The sequence below is a fragment of the Trichechus manatus genome, unplaced genomic scaffold (assembly GCF_000243295.1).
Source record: "Trichechus manatus latirostris isolate Lorelei unplaced genomic scaffold, TriManLat1.0 scaffold00005, whole genome shotgun sequence".
NCBI classification, from domain to species: domain Eukaryota; kingdom Metazoa; phylum Chordata; class Mammalia; order Sirenia; family Trichechidae; genus Trichechus; species Trichechus manatus.
The window spans coordinates 27,184,825-27,200,269 of NW_004443941.1; the positions used below are offsets into that span (position 1 = coordinate 27,184,825).

The 15,445-nt window shown below is 37.5% G+C and overlaps 1 protein-coding gene across 4 annotated transcripts in view; it reads left to right on the plus strand.

Annotated features, from left to right (window-relative positions):
• STRN (striatin) overlaps positions 1–15,445 on the plus strand; it is a 168,438-nt gene that overhangs the window by 103,753 nt on the left and 49,240 nt on the right. For all 4 annotated transcript variants that reach the window (XR_002824871.1, XM_023736050.1, XM_004369561.2 and 1 more), the window contains exons 5-6: positions 5,001–5,168; positions 7,439–7,574. Coding sequence is in view for 3 of the 4 variants with exons in the window: in XM_023736050.1 (XP_023591818.1) it covers positions 5,001–5,168; positions 7,439–7,574 (304 nt within the window). In the remaining variant the exon portion in view is untranslated. The remainder of the gene's footprint in view (positions 1–5,000; positions 5,169–7,438; positions 7,575–15,445) is intronic.

Below are 15,445 nucleotides of genomic sequence, written 5' to 3' on the forward strand. Positions count from 1 at the left end.
GAATTGTCTAACCCTGTGGTCTCCCAGAAATTCAAGCTGGATTCAGAAGAGGACGTGGAATGAGGGATATCATTGCTGATGTTAGATGGATCTTGGCTGAAAGCAGAGAATACCAGAAAGCTGTTTACCTGTGTTTTATTGACTCTGCAAAGGCATTCAACTATGTGGGTCATAACAAATTATGGGTAACATTGTGAAGGATGGTAATTCCAGCACACTTAATTGTGCTCATGTGGAACCTGTATATAGACCAAGATGCAGTTGTTCAGACAGAACAAGGGGCTACTGCATGGTTTAAAATCAGGAGAGATGTGCGTCAGGGTTGTATCCTTTCACCATACTTACTCAGTTTATTTGCTGAGCACATAGTCTGAGAAGCTGGACTATATGAAGAAGAACAGGGCATCAGGATTGGTAGACTACTCGTTAACAACCTGCAATATGCGGATGACAAACCTTGCTCGCTGGAAATGAAGAGGACTTGAAGCACTTACTGATGAAGATCAAAGACTACAGCCTTCAATGTGGATTACACCTCCACATAAAGAAAACAAAAATCCTCACAACTAGACCCATAAGCTACATCATATCATGATAATTGGAGAAAAGATTGAAGTTGTCAAGGATTTCGTTTTACTTGGATCCATAATCAACACCTGTTGGAGCAGCAGTCAGGAAATCAAATGACACTTTGCACTGGGCAGATCTGCTGCAAAAGACCTCTTTAAAGTGTTCAAAAGCAAAGATGTTACCTTGAGGACTAAGGTGCACCTGACCCAAGCCATGATGTTTTCAGTTGCATCAGATGCATGGGAAAGCTGAACAATGAATAAGGAGGATCGAAGGAGAATCAATGCCTTTGAGATGTGGTGTTGGCAAGGAATATTGAATATACCATGGACTGCCAGAAGAACGAACAAATCTGTCTTGGAAGAAGTACAGCCAGAATTCTCCTTAGAAGCAAGGATGGTGAGACTACGTCTCACATACTTTGGACATATTATCAGGAGGGACCAGTCCCTGGAGAAGGACGTCATGCATGGTAAAGTAGAGGTTCAGCAAAAAAGAAGAAGACTGTCAGCGAGATGGATTGACACAGTGACTGCACAATGGGCTCAAGCATAACGGCAATTGTGAGGATGGTGCAAGAGTGGGCAGTATTTTGTTTTGTTGTACATAGGGTCACTATGAGTTGGAACCGACTTAACGGCACCTAACAACAACAACAACATGGTCTCCAAAGTGGATGCATGTCAGCCATTTCTTTTGAGTATGGGAAGAGAATATTAAAACATTTTCTGGTATGTAATTTTTGTCTTAAAGAAAAGTGAGGAGAAAGTGAGACTTTGCTAGTATTTAATAAGTGGATTTTCACTAGTGTCCTCACTTTGGTCTTAAATATGATTTGTGCATTTTCCTTTTTATAAATTCATTAGGGATCCTAATCTTTTTTTCTTTTTATGAGAGGTTGTTATCATAGTGACCTATTCAAGAGAATTTTCAAAAATATATAAAGACTCATAATTTACCACTCAAAGTAAAGGTGACATTTTTATTAATGAATGAGAAAGTACTTAGTAAAACCAGTGTGAGTGTGGAACCTGTGTATCAGTTTTGAAAATAGATACATGCAGTGTGATTATTTTGCCAAAGTGATGTATCAAATATTATTTGTTAGAAATAGAAAAACATAACATCTTTCTATTAGTGTATAAGAACAACTGATTAAATTCAGGAAAGTTGGAAATGTTTTATAGTAGTCCTTGAATTACAGTGGAATTCTGTTTGGACAACTGCATTGTAAATCGGTTCTGACATAAGTCGAATATTTCAATTTTAAGAAGTTTTAATTATTGCCCTAGCCTGCTGTTTGGCAGTATTTTGAGCAGTAAATCATAACATTGAACATCTGCGAGTGAACATCTGAGAATGATAACATAAGCATATTACTTGCTGCAACATTGTATGTAGAACATATTACTAACAATAAAAAACAAACCTGTTGCTGTCTGAGTCGATTCCGACTCATAGTGACCTTATAGGACAGAGTAGAACTGCTCCATAGGGTTTCCAAGGAGCAGTCAACCTTTTGGTTAGCAGCAGAGTTCTTAACCACTGTGCCAGCAGTGTTCCATTACTAATCATAAGATGTACCAAAAAAAACAAAAACAAAAATAAAACCGAACAGATGGTCATAAGCGCAGTTCTTCATAACTCAAATACGTTATAAGTCGGAAACTACCTGTACTCAAATTTTAATAAAAAGTTTTCTATTTTGTTCTCCATCCTACTTTGGTGAGTAGTATCTGTGGTCTTGAAAGCTTCTGAGTGACCGGATGAGATACTCCACTGGTCCTACCCCGTCTGGGGCAAGGGAGAATGAAGAAAATCAAATACACAAGGGGAAGATTAATCCAAAGGACAAATGGACCACAACTACCACAGCCTCCACCAGACTGAGTCTAGCACAGCTAGGTGGTGCCCGACTGCTACCACCAACTGCTCTGACAGGGATTACTAAAGAAGGTCCTGGACAGAGCTGGAGAAGAATGTAGAACAAAAGGCTAACTCATTAAAAAAAGAAAAAGGACCAGACTTACTGGTCTGACAGAGACTGGAGAAATCCCAAGAGTATGGTCCCTGGACACCCTTTTAGTTCAGTACTGAAGTTGCTCCTGAGGCTTACCCTCCAGCCAAAGTTTAGACAGGCCCATAAAACAAAGTGAGACTAAATGGGCACACCGGCCCAGGGGAAGGGACTAGAAGGCAGGAGGGGATAGGAAAACTGGTAATGGGGAACCCAAGGTTGAGAAGGGAAGAGTGTTGACATGTTGTGGAGGTGGTAGCCAATGTCACAAAACAATATGTGTACTAATTGTTTAATGAGAAACTAATTTGCTCTGTAAACCTTATCTAAAGTACAAAAAAAAAAAAAAAAAAAAAAGTTACCCGAGTCAGTTCTGACTCATGGTGATCACGTGTGTCAGAGTAGAACTGTGCTCCATAGGATTTTCAATGGCTGATTTTTTTGGAAGTAGATTACCAGGCCTTTCTTGCAAGACACCTCTGGGTGGACTTGAACTTCCAGCCTTTCAGTTAGTAGCTGAGTGTGTTAGCCATTGTTACCACCCAGCAACTCCTTCTACTGTGTTACCACCTGGAATTTAGGGGTTTATTTGGAATAGCACCTATTAGTTAAAGTAACTAGAGTTACTTTAATATGTTTTAATGAAGTTTAGTTCATAATAAGAATTATTAGGTTTTTGTTGATGGTACATATTTTATTTAGAAAATTACAGAAATTGAATAACCACTCTCAAATAAAATTATAGCTTGATAAACAAACATAACAGCTTTAGAAAATTTCAATTATACATCATATTATTTTCATGTTATTACATGTGAACACCCCTTGTATTGACAGCCTAATAGTTTGAGTGTGTAAGCTGTAATATACTTTCATTGTTAGATATTTAATTTATAATTTTCTTCTATTACCAATAATATCATCAGTACTTGTGAGATTTGTAAAAAAAATAAATGTTGATATGAATAAATACATGTTTACATGTATGGGAGAATACCATATAAGTAATCCCCCCACTGCTGTGGATGTGTTAACTGTAGCTACAGCTGCTTCCTGTTGGAACCAGTAAACATCCAAGAGGTGGGACGTCTCCTCTCCTTCAGAGCCAAAAAACAGACAAAAAAAAACCAGAAAGCTTTTCTGTTAATATTGGATGACACTGAAAAATAAGTATTTGATAAGATACACTTACTCCATTTCGATCACATATCTTTGTGAGATCTCTTTCAACTAGAATAATCATTAAAACCAAATGTTGAAATAAACTATGTTAGACCAGTTGTCTTGTCTACCTTTATCTTCTTTTTTCATCTAGTAAATTTGATGTCTACTTATAGTTAGTGCCTAACATTTGTCTGTCACATTTGTTAATGGCCTTTGCCTTTTTTGCATTCCTGTAATTGCTACTTTTGATCTCTTTTAGATAACTTTGGATTTAATAGGTTTTGAGTGCCTTCTATATCCTAGACACTGTGTTAGGTGTGCTGGTTTTAGGAGGAAAAAAATGAGGTTCAGAATTAAAGTTACACAACAAGTGGCAGAAATGGGTTTTAGACCCAGCACTAACACTTAATACAAAGATTATGCTCTTTCTCTACATTGCTACCACTCTGCAACAAACATACATATGTGTGCACACACACACGTCTCATATCCCACAATTTTAATTTAATTGTGGGTGATGCAAATGGCTAAACACTAGACTACTAGCCAAAAGGTTGGCAGTTTGAACCCACCCAGAGACTCCTCGGAAGACAGGCCTGGCCATCTGCTTCCGTGAGGTCACAGCCTTGAAAACCCTATCGGAGCAGTTCTACTCTGCAGACATGGGGTCGCCATGAGTCGGAACTGACTTGACAACAACTAACAAAAACAACAATTTATATTTTAGATTTTTCGTAGGATAAACGTGTCCCTTCTGTAGATGTGACTCTTTGAAAAACGGTATCTTCTTGTGTGTTGTGGGGGAAACCCTGCATGCTAGAAACATTTTCCCTACATTTCAAACAATTAATCCAATGACACTTTCTATAAGAAATGTTTAAAAAAAAAATCTGGAATACTATTATAAATTAGTAATTCAGCAAAACCTGGGAGTTAGCTTTCTTCAGTCCTGCCTAAAGGAGAGAGTGTGCTGTTAGGTATATTAAAGAACAACTTCTTCTTAAGATAAATGTAATGAATGGTGTATTGTATAGTTCTTTGATTTTTCTCAGTGACTGAAGAGGCTGGTACTGCAAGAGACAGCCCCATCTGCAGCTGGAAAATTATTTATTAGCAAGTCCCATTCGCATAGTACTGTACTGTTAAGTCGTACACAGGCAATGAATTTAAAGAAATATTTTTATTTACATATTGAGCTATAGAATAGGGACTCCAATATGACTGAATTGTAAGGATCCTCTTTACACAGGTATCTACAGGAGGTGGGTTACACAGATACTATCCTAGATGTGAAATCTAAACGAGTGCGAGCTTTGTTGGGCTTTTCAAGTGATGTCACTGACAGGGAAGATGACAAAAATCAGGACTCAATTATAAATGGCACAGAGGCTGAAATTAAAGAGACAGCAATGATTGGGTAAGTATTTTTTCTGGAAAGTGTTTAGCTCTAATTTTATTTCTTACTAAATATTTTTTGTTGTATGAGTGATACTTTCAGTTAGTGATACAGAAATAATTATAATTATTTTCAATAAAAATTTTTAATTTCATTTTGTTAGAAGGAAACACATGAGGATTAAAGTTACCGGTTATGTTTTATTGGTTATTTTAATTAAAGAATATAAGTTTTTACTTAAGAAATTTTTATTTGATTGAAATTTATGTATGTATTATAGATTTCAGTATCTTGAAGCTGAGTCACTTTCTATTAGAACTTTATAAGAGATCGTATTTGGAAATTATAAATCTGTAAGAATGAAATTTCATTATTGGTGACCCAGAAATTATGTAAATATTTCAGAATTCTTAGAAGTAAACTCTTTTTTTTAAACTACTTTTGTTTAATAATGCTGTAACTCATATTTCCTTTGACTAAAAAATATTTTTAACCATATATTTTAAATTGTGGAATATCTAAATGTGAAAAATTCAGTAGCTGTTTGAAATATTTTATTTTGCTTTTTGGATCATTTTTCATACAATTATATATAATTCTGTTTAAAGTGAACATGAGTAGTTCAATACGGAGATTTTTTTAATTGAAAAAAATTTGCCATATTTCTTAACTAAATAAACAACCAAAGATTCTGTGAAAGTCCAAGCATGATGTTACTTTATTTTAACACGTTTAGGCTTAGAAGAATGGTATTAATTGAACCAGGTGCTCCTTAGAAACCCTATGAGGCAGTTCTCCTCTGTCCTGTAGGGTCACTATGAGTCAGAATCAACTCAACAGCAGTGGGTTTGGGTTTTTTTTTGTTTGTTTGTTTGTTTATGCATTATTCAGTGAGCACATAGTTCCTGTTATTTGGCACATAAACTAAAATTAGAGGATTTACGTAAAGTTGAAAAAATACATCTTTTGTAAACAAAATGTCATTGACACCTTCCTGAATTTATTCATTAATAATTAGAGATACATTGACTTATTTTTATAGATGTAAGGTATAAATTATTTCTCTGTGTAAACTTGGACCATGTGAGCATTGTTTCTAGTTGTATTTTCACGTTGAGGGTTGATTTTAAGTTATTATGAAGACCTTCACAGATGACCACTGTAGTTATTATGCGTTTTGGGTTTGCTCAGTTTTTTGAAACTGACCAAGAGTATCATTCTGAATCTGTCAGATTTAGGTAGAAACTGAGAATGGGACTGGGAAGGACAAATACATAGCTCTTAGCTGATTTGAAGCTTATGATTTATCTGTCTTGAAAATTTTCTCCATAGTTGTGACTAAAATTTTTTCAGGAAAATGCCTTCTCATTTAAAACATTTCCTAATGAACTTAAGAGAAATCATTCTATTTTGGCCATTAGGAAACTGTTTACTAAATTGTTGTTGTTGGATGCCATTGAGTCAGTTTTGACTCACAGTGACCTCATGTGACAGAGTAGAACTGCCCCTTAGGGTTTTTTTGGCTGTGATCTTTACAGGAGCAGATTGCCACTGAGTGGGTTCAAAGCGCCAGTTTTTTGGTTAGCAGCTGAACATTTAACCATTGCGCCACCAAGACTCCATATTTACTAAATTATTTCCAGGAAACTAAATTCAAGTCTTGTATCTTGAAAAGCACAATTATTTCCAAAAAGGTTAATGGTTCATTAACCAATACTTGACAGCAGCTAACAACAAGGATCAAGTCTTGTCGTAATATTAATTTGACCAATACATTATTTTTAGTATCTTTATGTGCACGTTTGCTTTTTTGTTTTTTTAAACCTCTTTAGGTGTTCAGTAAAAATAGAAGATTACAGCAGAGAAAATGACATATTTACTAGTTATTTTCTTAGTTGTAGAAGCTTATGTAAGAGGTGGGAGGAAGAGTTATAGAGAGGAAAAGAATAGAAAAAATGGAGGCAGAGATAATAAGAAAAATATTTAAAAAGTATGTTAAGTTTAACTGAAGGAACAAACTAATACTGAGTCAGAAGGGGAAATTATTTACATTAGCATAGCACGCTGAATGGATATGATTACAAAGTACTTCTAAAAGAGTTGCCAGTTCCTATATTGCTTTCCAATTAATGTCCATGGAAATGGGATGGATAAGAGTCAATATAGAACATAATTTGGTTTGGGGAGATCATAATTACAAAATAAACGAGTTAGTGCAACATATCATGGATTAATCCTTACGTTAATGTTAGAAAAGGTAAACTGAGCAAGATGTACATGTTTTAAACCAGAAAATCCGAGTTAACAGATTCTGCCTCCGTACTGGATAATTTCAAATTCCTTGAAAGCGCAGCTGTGGATTTCAGTGATGAAGATGAGGATGATGATATTGATGGAAGAGAAAAAAGCATCGTTGACACTTCAACAGTGAGTTGGATAATTCAATTAATATAAATATTTTTAGTGAACAGAATGCATGCTTTTAAAATAATCCATGTTTTTCAACCTAAACCCTTATTTTTTTTCCATGAGTTTTAGGTAACTCAGTGTTCAGTATTGATTTCAAATTCAAGCATATTTTCAGAAGAGCAACTTTCTCCTGAAAGTCCTTACTCTTCTACTTTTTGTTAATTCATTAGACAGGGCAACATTTTATAGGGCCTAGAGAATGTGGTAAACATTTCTTGTTATAACAATGCAGTGTTATTAGTTGCTGTAAGACAATAGAACTAACAGACCCATCATGATGCTTGATGGCAGTAGGCATCAGCTTTACTTGATACAGTTTTTGTCTCTTGTCAGGCAGGGTTGCTTTGGTAGACAAGTTCTACAAACATCCCTGCTTTCAGAAGTCTTTCATTAGAATTCTTCATAATTGTTTAGGGTTCTTCTGAAGCTTGTTCAGCTCTTTATAAGGTTATAAAACTTCTCCAGTGTAGTTTCCTGGGATGAAATGTCTCTAAATTGCTGCTTCTCCATTCTCTCCCCTTCTGCCAACTCATCCCTTCTCCTTCTTCCTTCTTCTTTGTTTAAGTAAGGTATGGGGACATGCTTTGCTTTGTCCAGGAAAATGTTTGACATTCCTTTTTTCTCATTAATAAGAAGAGGAAGAAAACAAGATACTATAAAGCAGTGGTGTCGCTAAGGGGAGTTGGGGGTGTGTGACTGGCACCAGGTGACACTGTCAGAGGGGTTGACACCAAAATGACTGTCTATAAAATTTTAGTGCAGTGTTTCAGCAGAAACTTATAAAATATCCGTATAGTTAGTTATAACACAAAATCATTTTTCGTAAGCCCAGCCTACAAGGCTAAAGCTGTATGCTGATTTACTTTTTGAACCTTCTAACACGCTGCAGTCAGAGCTGTCATTATTAGCAAATATAATGACTCTTCAAATCACATGGTTTCGTCTGCTTGCGCTGTAGCACGTGCTGTTGTTTTCATTGTTGTTGCCGTTTTTATAGTTGCTGATTTTGTCAAATTTTCTGGTGTTTTAGCTACAATATTGTAGTAATTCTACCATTCCTCTGTCAGTTTGTCATACTGTGGTGACTTGTGCATTGCTGTGATGCTGGAAACTTTGCCACCGGTATTTCAAATACCAGCAGGGTCACCCATGGTGGATAGGTTTCAGTGGAGCTTCCAGACTAAGACAGACTGAAAAGAAGGACCTGGCAATCTACTTCTAAAAAAACTAGCCAGTGGAAACTTTATGAACAGCAGTGGAACATTGTCTGATACGGTGGAAGATGAGCCCCTCAGGTTGGAAGGCACTCAAAATACAACTGGGGAAGAGCTGCCATCTAAAAGTAGAGTTGACCTTAATGATGTGGATGGAATCAAGCTTTTGGGACCTTATATGCTGAGGTAGCACTACTCAAAATGAGAAAAAACAGCTGCAAATATTCATTAATAACGAGAACGTGGAATGTACAAAGTATGACTCTAGGAAAATCCGGAGTCGTCAGAAATGAAATGGACCACATAAAGATCGATATCCTAGGCATTAGTGAGCTGAAATAGACTGGTATTGGCCACTTTGAATCGGACAATCGTATGGTATACTATGCTAGGAATGACAAGTTGAAGAGAAATGATGTTGCATTCATTGTCAAAAGGAACCTTTCAATCTGTCCTGAAGTACAAGGCTATCAATGATAGGATAATACCCATAGGCCTACAAGAAAGACCAGTTAATACAACGATTATCCAAATTTACGGACCAACCACTAATGCTAAAGATAGAGAAACTGAAGATTTTTACCAACTTCTGCAATCTGAAATTGATTAAACATGCAATCAAGATGCATTGATAATTACTGGTGATTGGAATGTGAAAGCTGAAAAACAAAGAAGAAGGATTAGTAGTTGGAAAAGATGGCCTTAGTGATAGAAATGACACTGGAGATTGCGTGATAGAATCTTTCAAGACCAACAACTTATTCATTGCAAATACCTTTTTTTAACACCATAAAAGGCAGTCCTATACACATGGACCTTGCCAGATGGAATACTCAGGAATCAAATCGACTGCATCTGTGGAAAGAGACAATGGAGAAGCTCAATATCATCAGTCAAAACAAGGTCAGGGGCCTTCTGTGGAACAGACCATCAGTTGCTCATATGCAAGTTCAAGTTGAAGCTGAAGAAAATTAAAACAAATCCACAAGAGCCAAAATAAAACTTGAATGTATCCCACCTGAATTTAGAGACCATCTCTAGAATAGATATAACGCATTGTAGACTAATGGCCAGATGAGTTGTGGGATGACATCAAGGACATCATACATGAAGAAAGCAAAAGGTCAGTAAAAAGACAGGGAAGAAGGAAAAAGGACCAAAATGTATATCAGAAGAGACTCTGAAACTTGTTCTTGAACGTAGAGTAGCTAAAGTGAAAGGAAAAAATGATGAAATAGAAGAGCTGAACAGAAGATTTCAAAGGTCAGCTTGAGAAGACAAAGGAAAAGTATTATAATGAAATATGTAGAGAGCTGGAGTTAGAAAACCAAAAGGGAAGAACATGCTTGACATTTCTCAAGCTGAAAGAACTGAAGAAAAAATTCAAGCCTCAAGTTGAAATATTGAAGGATTCTACCGGCAAAATATTGAACAATGTAGGAAGCATCAAAAGAAGATGGAAGGAATACACAGAATCACTGTACCAAAAAGAATTGGTCAGTATTTAACCATTTCAGGAGGTAGCATATGATCAAGAACTGATGGTACTGAAGTAAGAAGTCCAAGCTGCTCTGAAGAGAATGGCGAAAAAACAAGTCTCTAGGAATTGACAGAATACCAATTGAGGTGTTTCAACAAACAGATGCAACACTGGAAGCGCTTGCTTGTCTCCGCCAAGAAATTTGGAAGACAGCTACCTGGCTAACCAACTGGAAGACAACCATGTTTGTGCCCATTCCAAAGGCAATCTAACATCTTTACATAGCTGCCAAACTACATCATAACTGCCAAACCACGGAGAATCCTGCCCAGCTAAGTTGACATACAACCTTAACCGTCACAATAGTTATTAAAAACAAAAACAAAACAATCTGTTGAGTAGGGCTTTCATTCACTGAAAATTTCAAAAGAGAAGAGAGTACAAAAGTGAAAGATGGGGAGTTTATGAAAGGAAAAGGACATGTTAAAAAATCAGTTTACCTTTACTTACAGAAATAGAATCTTAAGTTAATAACCATCTATATTCCAAGAAGTGTTGCTACATCTTCATGGCTGTATTGTCGTTTTAGTCTCCTCCTGTGTTAGATATTAAGATTTATGAAAGCAATCCTGATTTTAGAATTTGAGCTCTTTATTTCTCTAAATATCAATTGCTACAAAATTAAAAGTAATTTTAATTCTAAAAATTAAACTTAATCAAATTTGTTAAATAAGTTTAATTTTAAAATAGAAAATTTAAATTAGGCAATTCCCTAACATCAACCGATGACACTGAAGGAAGAAGCCCAAGCTGCACTGAAGGCATTGGTGAAAAACAAGGGCCCAGGAATTGACAGAATACCAACTGAGATGTTTCAACAAACGGGTGCAGCGCTGGAGGTGTTTACTTGTCTGTGCCAAGAAATACGGGAGACAGCGACCTGGCCAACCAACTGGAAGAGACCCATATTTGTGCCCATTTCAAAGAAAGGTAGTCCAACAGAATGTGGAAATTATCAAACAATATCATTAATATTACACGCAAGTAAAATTTTGCTGAAGATAATTCAAAAGCAGTTGTAGCAGTCCATCGACAGTGAACTCCCACAAATTCAAGCTGGAATCAGAAGAGGATGTGGAATGAGGCATATCATATCATTGCTAATGTCAGATGGATCTTGACTGCAAGCAGAGAATTTCAGGAAGTTATTTACCTGTGTTTTATTGACTATGCAAAGGCATTCGACTGTGTGGATCATAACAAATTACGAATAGCATTGCAAAGAATGGGAATCCCAGCACACTTAATTGTGCTCATGCGGAACCGGTACGTAGACCAAGAGGCAGTCGTTGGAACAGAGCAAGGGGATACTGTGTGGTTTAAAATCAGGAAAGTGTGCATCAGGGTTGTATCCTTTCACCATACTTAATCAGTCTATATGCTAAGCAGATAATCCGAGAAGCTGAATTGTGTGAAGACGAACAGGGCATCAGGTTTGTAGAAGACTCATTAATGGCCTGCGATATGCAGATGACATAACCTTGCTTGCTGAAAGTGAAGAGGACTTGAAGCACTCACTGATGCAGATCAAAGAATACAACCTTCAGTATGGATTACACCTCAACATAAAGAAAACAAGAATCCTCACAAGTGGACCAATAAGCAACATCATGATAAATGGAGAAAAGACTGAAGTTGTCAAGGATTTCATTTTATGTGGATCCACAGTCAACACCCATGGAAGCAGCAGTCAGGAAATCAAACAACATGTTGCATTGGGCAAATCTGCTGCAAAAGACCTCTTTGAAGTATTAAAAAGCAAAGATACCACTTTAAGGACTAAAGTGTGCCTGACCCAGGCTATGATATTTTCAGCTGCCTCGTATCCGTGTGAATGCTGGACAGTGAATAAGGAAGACTGAAGAAGAATTGGTGCCTTTGAATTATGATGGTGACAAAGAATATTGAATATACCATGGACTGCCAGAAGAACAAACAGATCTGTTTTGGAAGAAGTACAGCCAGAATGCTTCTTAGAAGCGGGGGTGGTGAGACTTCATCTCACATACTTTGGACATGTTATCAGGAGGGACCAGTCCCTGGAAAAGGACATCATGCTTGGTAAAGTAGAGGGTCAGGGAAAGAGAGGAAGATCTTTAGTGAGATAGACAGACACAGTGGCTTCAACAGTAAGCTTAAACATAGCAGTGATTGTGAGGAATGGTGCAGGAGTGGGCACCGTTTCATTCTGTTGTACGTAGAGTTGCTGTGAGTCAGAACCACACCTAACAATAACAACAACGATTGGGATAATTAGTATTTGTGAACCTGTATCGATAACTTTTTTGAGAATGAAGTCATATTTAAAGGTGAGGAAGGAGTGATATATGGGAATTACTATTTATGAGTAATAATTGCACAGAAAACATTACTGAGGATTCTGTATGGTCTGGTGCGGGGGAGTGACACCATGAATTAACTGCACTAGGTGACACCAGCCCTAGTGACACCACTGATACAAAGCAAACTAAACCTATAGCCAGAAGCCTGGGTTTAAATCCCAGTCCTGCCACTAACTGTTTGTGCTTCTTAATAGTTTAGTCTTAGTTTTATTAGTTTGTAAAATGGACATTATAGTAAGTGCTCATCTTATCCCCAGAGTATTTTGTGAGGAACAAATGAGACAGTGTATGAAAATGATTTGTTTAACTATAAAGTTCTCTAAGTGTAATCTGTTCCCTGTGTGCTCTGCTTCCTGGGCTCCATCAGAGTCTTACAAATGATTACTTTCAGGACTGTTATTCTCTGGGCCACTATTCAGTAGTTCTCTGCTGATAAAGTCCCACCATGAATATTATTTGAGCTTTAGACAGTCATCTACAGTTTTTCTTATTCAAACAAGTTTATAGCACGTCTTAATTTGCTGTAGTAAAATAAAAATCACTGAGCTATATAGATAATGATAGGCAAAATGAATTTGTTAATCACTACCTAGTCTTTAAGGATCCCTGGTGGTGCATTGTTTAAGCACTGGGCTGCTAACCAGCAGCTCTGCGAGAGAAAGACCTGGAGATCTGCTTCCATAAAGGTTACAGCCAAGAAAACTCTGTGGGGCAATTCTGCTCTGTCAACATGGGGTTACTATGAGTTGAAATCTACTTGATGGCACCTAACAACAACAACAATGGTATAAAAACCAAACTGAACACTTCGCGCTTGAGTCAATTCTGACTCATAGTGACCCTGTAGGACAGAGTAGAACTGCCCCATAGGGTTTCCAAGGAGTGACTGGTGGATTAGAACTGCCAACCTTTTGGTTAGCAGCCAAACACTTAACCACTCTGCCACCAGGACCCCAACAATGGTATACTCCTTTAAATTGTCTTGTTTTATGTTCTCTCACATTTATATGTGGAGGGGTGGAGCGTTTACACGATGGATGGACAGCTAGCTAGATAGGAGTGTATGTGTGCGTATTTGTGTGCATATCCATCCATCCTACATTTCTTAGTAAAGTGCCACCCCTAAAAATAGGGATATAGTTGTTGTTAGGCTTGTTAGCACAGGTTCAGGGAATGAAGTTATGTCTAATCAGACAGATTCAGAATTGTTACCTCTCTCTAATAAATTCCTTTTAGTATTAAATTATGAGCCTGTATCCCTATTAAAGCTCTTTGCCTTAAAGTCTATTTTATCTCATACTAATGTTGTACTTTAGATGAAGGTTTATAGAACAAACAAGTTTCTCATTAAACAGTACACATACTGTTTTATGACATTGGTTAACAACCCCACAACATGTCAGCACTCTCCCTTCTCTACCTTGGGTTCCCTACTATTAGCTTTCCTGTCCCCTCCTGCCTTCTAGTCCTTGCCCCTGGGCTAGTGTGCCCCTTTAGTTTTATTTTATGCGCCTGTCTAACCTTTGGCTGAAGGGTGAACCTCAGGAGTGACTTCATTACTGAGCTAAAAGGGTATCTCTAACCTTTGGCTGAAGGGTGAACTTCAGGAGTGACTTCATTACTGAGCTAAAAGGGTATCTGGGGGCCATACTCTCAGGATTTCTCCAGTCTCTGTCAGGCCAGTTAAGTCTGGTCTTTTTTTGTGAGCTGGAATTTTGTTCTACATTTTGCTCCAGCTCTGTCCGGGACCCTCTATTGTGATCCCAGGCAGAGCAGTCAGTGGTGGTAGCTGGGCACCATCTAGATGTGCTGGACTCAGTTTGGTGGAGGCCATGGTAGATGTGGTCCATTAGTCCTTTGGACTAATCTTTCCCTTGTATCTTTAGTTTTCTTCATTCTCCCTTGCTCCCGAAGGGTTGAGACCAGTGGTTTATCTTCGATGGCTGCTAACAGGCTTTTAAGACCCCAGCCACTACTCACCAAAGTAGAATGTAGAACATTTTCTTTATAAACTGTGTTATGCCAGTTGAGCTAGATGTCTGTTTTATCTCATTTTAATGATGCTACCTAGCTTTGTTTTGAGTAGTATTTCTCTGGAATAACTCTTTCCATCCCTTTATTCTCCCCTCCTCTTCCCCATTATTGTAAACAATAGCTCTTCTGGAAATAGGATTTGCAGCTTTAGATTTTAGTGTTGATAAGTCCATCAAATTTCCTAAGAAAGATAGTTTTATATTTTATCTGGATGAAAAAAAATATGCGTATTATATAGGATGGTTTTAAATACCTATAGTGAATTCTAGGGAGTTTGGGGCTGATCACATAAAAAGATGTGTCCACGAGATGGCGGTGTTGCACAACAAGCTATTTTTTGAAGTTGCATTGACAGTTGGAATGCAGGGATAGTACCTTATAGCAGGAGGCCCTCCAGAGAAAAATTGTTCTGGAAGCCACCAGAAGGGGAAGAAGGCAAGGGAACTCTTGGGAGAGAGAGGGTGGGCGGGGGCGGGGGGGGGGTTGTTATGCGCCCTAGGTGATGACCTGCAAACAGTAAGGTGGGTAGTTTGTGGGTCAGAGAGCCCTGAAAAGCAGCGCTGTGGAGTCCTTATAACTGCAGGCTTCGTCCAATCTATGGCTAGCAAATGTTCGGGCACTTTTGCTGGGTATTCAAACAGACAGGCTCTGAATAGCTAAAAAGCTGCTAGTTTGAGCTATTTTTTTTTTTTTTTTTTT